The sequence below is a fragment of the Cnephaeus nilssonii genome (genome assembly GCF_951640355.1).
Source record: "Cnephaeus nilssonii genome assembly, chromosome: 8".
Taxonomy (NCBI): Eukaryota; Metazoa; Chordata; class Mammalia; order Chiroptera; family Vespertilionidae; genus Cnephaeus; species Cnephaeus nilssonii.
Genome location: NC_137079.1, coordinates 27,108,078 through 27,114,536, shown reverse-complemented (window position 1 = coordinate 27,114,536; position 6,459 = coordinate 27,108,078). Strand labels below are relative to the sequence as shown.

Sequence of the window (6,459 nt, the reverse complement as noted above, 5' to 3'; positions counted from 1 at the left end):
GAAGGTCAATGCCTGGCTGACTGCTCAGGCCTCAGACAGTAGACGCCAGGCAGATGCCATGACAAAGAGGTCATGGAGGGTCAAGACACTGCCTCTGAAGCAGGGGGGCGTGGCCCGCCTGTGGGAGCAAAGTGACCAAAAGAAATAGTTATGTCCAAGTCATCTAATTCCACACATGGTGTGCGAATTAGTCATTGTTAGAGCCGAATTTAGTACTGGTGTGCTCCATTTTAAGCAGATCCCCCAAATAGACTTACCATGTTGATAATTCACTTTACTACAGAAAGAATGCACAAAGATTCTTGAAATAGGCAAAATATTTTGCACCTCATAGTGCGAAATGTTTAAACATCATTAAAAATAATCTCTCTGAGTAAAGAGAGTTGATATTAACAAAATCTAATATATCCAATTCAAAATGTCATTCAGAAATGCATTACTATGTAGAATCAAAGTATGGGATCTAGGGCTTGGAAAAAACAACTTTACTCCTTTCTACCTGCTCATCCCCTCAGCCTTATGCTTTGCACAAAAGTCTCAATAAAGAGATGGAGCAGAAGGAAAAGTAATGCCTCACGGCACTGAAATTTATCTGTTTCTTCAACAAATATTTATAAAAGTTGTATTGACTTTGTGCCTGTATTATAGAAACACAATACAGCGCTGTCCCCATCTTCAAAGGGCTTAAAGTCTCTGTGAGTTCCCGGTAAGGTAAACCTGCAAACAGCCAAAGAAGGATCAGATTCCAATACAATTCTTATTATAAAAATTACTGAGTAAAAAACTGTCCTCACTCTCCCTCTAGAACAAGAATTAAAAGGAGCAAATCAATATAATGAATGAACCCGAACTCCTTTGGGGACCCCAACCCTCAGGGACTAACACAGGTTTTGTGAGGCCTAAAGTTTACTGAACCTGAAGGACTAATTTTTTTTTTTTTTGGGGGGGGAGGGATTTTTAAATAAGGTTCAAAAATGACCTTATTTAGAATAAGAAAATAAATTGCAAATAACTGTAGGCTTGGGGAATCTGTCACTTTCTCTTTTAAATCATTTCAGGCAGGTTATCCAAAATGCTGCTGGTGGCAACTTGCTTGCTCTCTCCCCCAGAACAAATCCAGCCCTCACAAGAGCTCTGAAGCTTCCTTAGCTTTACCATAAAAATAAAAATAAAAAAACATTTCAACAACACTTTCTGGACAAAATTCTTTCTTTTTAAATTTTTTAATTTTATCAAAGTAGTAAATACATAGTTCATAATGTATCTTTTTTTTTTCCTAATAGGTGTGTAGTGTAGTGGTATATCATTGTTGTTTTTATTCTATTGTTGACACTATTATAGATGCCTCCCATTTCCCCCCCTTTACCCTCCTCCACCCAGCCCCCCACCTCTGGCCATCACCACACTTTTGTCTATGTCCATCCCCCTCCCCTCTGACCTCTACCAGTCCCTCCCATCCTATATAATAAAAGGCTAATATGCAAATCAACCAAACGGTACAACAACCAGTCGCTATGATGCACACTGATCACCAGGGGCAGACGCTCAATACAGGAGCTGCCCCCTGGTGGTCAGTGCACTCCCACAGGGGGAGTGCTGCTCAGCCAGAAGCTCTGAGCTAGGCTCACATCCACTGGGCTCAGACATCCCCCAAGGGCTCCTGGACTGCAGGAGAGCACAGGCTGGGTTGAGGGACCCCTGCGAGTGCACAAATTTCATGCACCTGGCCTCTAGTATGATCATATTAACCAATGTCACCTGTGGAGAGTGGCTACAGCGTTCAGGCAGGATCAAGCCTCAGACTGACTTGTGGCAAAGCCATATACAAGTCCCAGCTTGGAGGGCAAAACCCTCCCAGCACAATTATATCCAAAAGGCTATGGTTGTAAGCTTGACCTTATAGTCGGATGCTAGGTAGCTAAGGGATTTGGGCTGCGGGGGGTGCAGCAAGTGCTGCCAAAACAAGGCTTGAGAGAGTTCAGAGAATGGCAACAACAGGAAAGAAGCAGATTTGAAATTCGCAAGAACAATGTAAACATCTTGCCCTTGTTTTGCTTTGTGTGATCTGACTATAAAATAAAGACTCGGCTTACAGGCTGTGTCACTATTTCCTCATCCAGGCACAGTGATCCACCTGGTCCCAACTGTACTCTCTTGTCTGTCTTCTTTAATCCTTCACTGTCCCTCCTCAGGTTCACCCCTGGCCGTGCTGGACGCGGTGCAGCCACCTCAATAAATTTAATTTAAAAAAATGTAGATAGGAGAAAAGTAAGAGGAAAAAGTAATCCAGGAAGACTATGATCAAAGTCGGAAGCAGGAGGTCCTGGCTAAGTGAGGGGGGCAGGAGGGGTCTAGTGGGGTTGGAATAAGTAGGGTGGGCACAGGGGGGTGGGGACGGGAAGCTGGAAAGATGTTTTGGGCTCAACGGAGGACAGTTATGTCTGCCCGGCAAAGCTGTATCAAGGTCAATGGAAGCTTTTATAGGGAGGTGATATGCTCTGAGCCCGGCTTCAATCAGCTCAATCTAGTGACAATGGGTGCGACTCTCTGGAAGGAGGGACTGAGGGAAGGAGGCCAGTATAAAAAGAAGTAGAGTCTAGACTAGAGTCACAGGTAGTGACAATGAGCATGAAGAAGGCACAGGGGGAGGTGGAGACAGAATTGGGAAGACCTGGCAGTGACTCAATATGGGAGAAGCAGGGATCATGGAGGGTGGGTGAAAGAGGGCAGCAGTTTTATACCAGAGATGAGATCCACTCACAGAGCTAGGAGAACCCAACGAGGAAAAGGTGTGAATTTGGGACAAGAAAGGGGGGAAGAGGTGAGCCCGGATGCTGGCGGACATCCAGGTGGAGGGGCTTGCAGGCAGTCCCAAGTTCGGGGCAGGGGTCGGAGCTGGGACACAGACCAGGCAGTCGTCCGTGCAGTGGCGACGGTGGAAGCAACGCTGAGCTGGCCCTGCCTTGCCACAGAAGGACGCTCTGGAGCACAAGCTATTGTCGCATTTCCCTTACACACGGAATCCTCACAGAAAATTCCCAAGTATGATGATGCATCACAGGAACAGTGCTGTTTCTCTTTGTGCGCCTTCCCACCCTCGCTCCCGAGAAACGACTTCTGCAGTTTTCATTCCAAGCAGGAAAGGTGCCTCCACTGTGGAGGGTCATTCTGAAAAGACGGACTCCAATGAGAGTTTTCTAAACTTTTCATTATCGCTTATTTTGGAGAGTTTTCTGTAGTGAAATTATTCTTCTAAGGATTTCAGAAAAGCTATTGATGTACCCCACCTCACTGAGGACCTGAGAGGTCATCGCTCTCTCCCTCATTTCACAGATGAGGTAACTGAGACTCAGACAGGCCAAGGGACTTGCCCGGCATCTTACGTGGCAAGGATGGCAAAGCCGGAGCCACAAGTAAGACGGCGCTTTCCTCCCCCACAGCCTTGTCCCTGGGCACCAGCTTCCATCTAGTCACACAGACACGCACAGGTAGCAAGGAGGTGGGTGGGTGGAGAGGTGATCGACAGACAGGTAAATAGATAGAGACGTAAGTAGATAATGAAGCAAGCGTGGCTGAGAATCACACACCTACATTTAACTTTTTTTCAAGTAGGAAAAAGAGAACATGGCTTCTGACAGGAAGGCCTATTTTGTTGGACCCACCAATGCCTTGCAGACCTGAAAGGGAAATTACCCTTTCTTAAAGTATTTTGCTACACTTCACACACACACACACACACACACACACACACACACACACACACACACAATTACACTACACATCACGTGCCATCAGCCGTAGAGTCAGCTGACAGAAATGGTGGCGAGTGGTGGGCGTGTGTGTACACGGAAAGGCAGTGTGCAGAACAAGACCAGTGAGAATCAGACCTTAGATGGTTTTATCCGTCATGGAAGCAAATGCCCAGGGTAATTCCCTTGTGAAAAGCTATCCGAGAAATCCTTGGGATGGAGTTCCAAATCCATCCATGTACAGAGAAGATGGAGAAAAAAGACCATTACGTTCCAAACAGTTAAGTTGCAAATATGCAGGCAGAGCTCTGACGAGCCCTGTCACAGTCACCTAGCCTGAGAACGTCAGCATCGTCCCCACTCATCTGGAAATTCACACCCTATCGATTTTGTCATTAACGGTTCCCTTTAATAAAGGCTGGGTCAACACTCCCCACCAGCCCACCACAGTCCCCCAGCAACACACGTCAGGTGGAGCGATCAGATTTTCCAGAAAACCTTCTTTCTATAGAGCACGTAGGCGATGAGCACCCAGAGTGCGGTGGCGACGAGGTTCTGGACGAGGTGCTCTTTGTGCGACTGGTTGTCCTGCAGCCTCCACTGGAAGGGGAAGTAGTTCTTGAATACCTCGTGGCCCACGTACACCAGGATGGAATTCATTCCTGAAGCAGAGAGACAGATGGTCGTGTTTTCCTGCGTGTTTTCCTTCCACTCATCTATTTAACCCTCTTTTAAAAAAAATATTTGTATTGATTTCAGAGAGGAAGGGAGAGAGAGCACTAGAAATATCAATGATGAGAGAGAATCTTTGATGGGCGGCCTCCTGCACGCCCCCTACTGGCGATCAGGCCCGCAACTTGGGCATGTGCCCTGACCAGGAATCGAACCATGACCTCCTGGTTCGTAAGTCGATGCTCCACTCCTGAGCCACACCAGCCGGGCTCATCTACTTAATTCTTGAAATTTGATTTTAGTTCAGTGAAAAAAACAAAAGCATGCACTGATATGTGCCAAAAACTGTGATGCATATTTTAGATACTTAAGTGTAAACTATATAAAAAATTATTAGAAAGTCTTCATTTCTTAACAGCATAATTCTTGAATACTAAATCTGAAAGGAAAGCCAAAATTTTAACTCAGATTTCCTCACAGAAAACTGGAGGTCCAAAGAAAGCAACGATTACTAGAATCAGAGGGATGCAATGAGTCACTGAAGTTACTGGGCCTATCGGTCTCCAGGCAGAACCGCACTGTAACCATTCTGTTTATCTCTTGGTATCGTCTCTGGACATTTCTTCTGTAGCATCTGTAAGGCAGTGCATTCACAGTAAGAAAGAAAGCATGCCCCATTTCTGAAGCATTGGAGACTGGATGATATGCCCCAAGTCGTTGCTGAGGACGTAATAGATCTAAGCAGGTACACTGGGGGGACTGCTTTGAAACAGGCCAGGGCTGTCCTGTGTGGCCTGGGCCTGCGTGGGCCCTGCCGCTTCCTCTCTCCGCCTGCAGCTTGGGGACACACCACCCGGCTGGGGCTCGAGGCCCCCGGTGGGCACTCAGCTGGTCTCTGGGCCAGGCCAGTTGGTCAGGGGGGACTTACCTGGATAATAGAATGGGCTTCCTGTCCACAGTCCCTTCACATCCACGATGGGGTACAGGATGAGCAGGATGAAGAAGGCAAAGGAGCTCAGCGTCGTGACGTACGAAATGGACCTGGGAGGAGGTGAGCGAGGTGTTTTGGGGCTCCCGAGAGCACACCAGCATGAGCAGCACCAGCCATCCCATTGACGCGACAGTTTTCTGTACCTACCAGAGATTCTTGTTTACCGGAACAAAGCCTTCGTTTTCAGAAACTTTCGTCAAAACAACAGAGATAAGCCCCTATAATGGGGGAGAAAGATGTTAAAGGTTTTTTTTCTATTACCTCACAAAACAATTATGTTTCAAAACTGGAAAATATTATTTATGTAATTGCTTAGGGAGGGCTGAAATTGTGTCATATCTTGTTCTTTTAACTGGAAAAAATATTTTTAAGATGCATAACTAAAAATATTCTCTCAAAATATTTTTTCAGCATTCCCCTGAATTGAAGGTAAAGAGAGAGATACATCAGAGTGAATCCTGAGAGGAACCATGACGGCAAGGTCAGGGGTAAAACACAGTCGACCTTACACTCCTCTGTCACCTGTCAATCTGGAAGCTGATATCTGGAAACCTGGCACCATGTGCCTGGTCGTTCTGGTACGGCTCCCCACCAAGACCCGTACCTTGGTTCTGTTGCCTCGTGCATTCCTGGCTGGCTGCTGATGCCAGTGCTGACTTCTATATAAAGACAGTTTCCTTAAAAAAATAAACCTGAGAATTTAGGTGGAAAGATGTGTTCCTCTCAGTTATTCAACTGAAGAATGCTGCCCTGGCCAGGTGGCTCCGTTGGTTGGATCGTCAAACCTCCCACCAGAAGACTGCGGTTTGGTGCCCAGTGGGGGCAGAAACGTAGGCAACCAATTGATGTTTCTCTCTCATCGATGTCTCTCTCTCTCTCTCCCTCTCTCTCTCTCTCCCTCTCTCTCTCTCTCTCTCTCTCTCTCTCTCTCTCTCTCTCTCTCTCTCTCTTTCTCTCTCTCTCTCTCTCAAATCAATAAAAACATATCCTCAAGTGAGGATTTAAAAAAAAAGAAAGAATGCTACCTGTTGCGATGTGGTGACAGCT

At 46.4% G+C, this 6,459-nt stretch overlaps 1 protein-coding gene across 1 annotated transcript in view; it reads right to left on the bottom strand.

Moving 5' to 3' along the window:
• Positions 1-1,446: 1,446 nt before the first annotated feature.
• HGSNAT (heparan-alpha-glucosaminide N-acetyltransferase) overlaps positions 1,447-6,459 on the bottom strand; it is a gene marked incomplete at its 5' end in the record, with an annotated part of 30,749 nt that continues 25,736 nt past the window's right edge. The window contains 3 exons of the mRNA XM_079778669.1: positions 1,447-4,411; positions 5,350-5,462; positions 5,560-5,630. Of these exons, the coding sequence (XP_079634795.1) occupies positions 4,230-4,411; positions 5,350-5,462; positions 5,560-5,630 (366 nt within the window). The 3' untranslated portion in view covers positions 1,447-4,229. The remainder of the gene's footprint in view (positions 4,412-5,349; positions 5,463-5,559; positions 5,631-6,459) is intronic.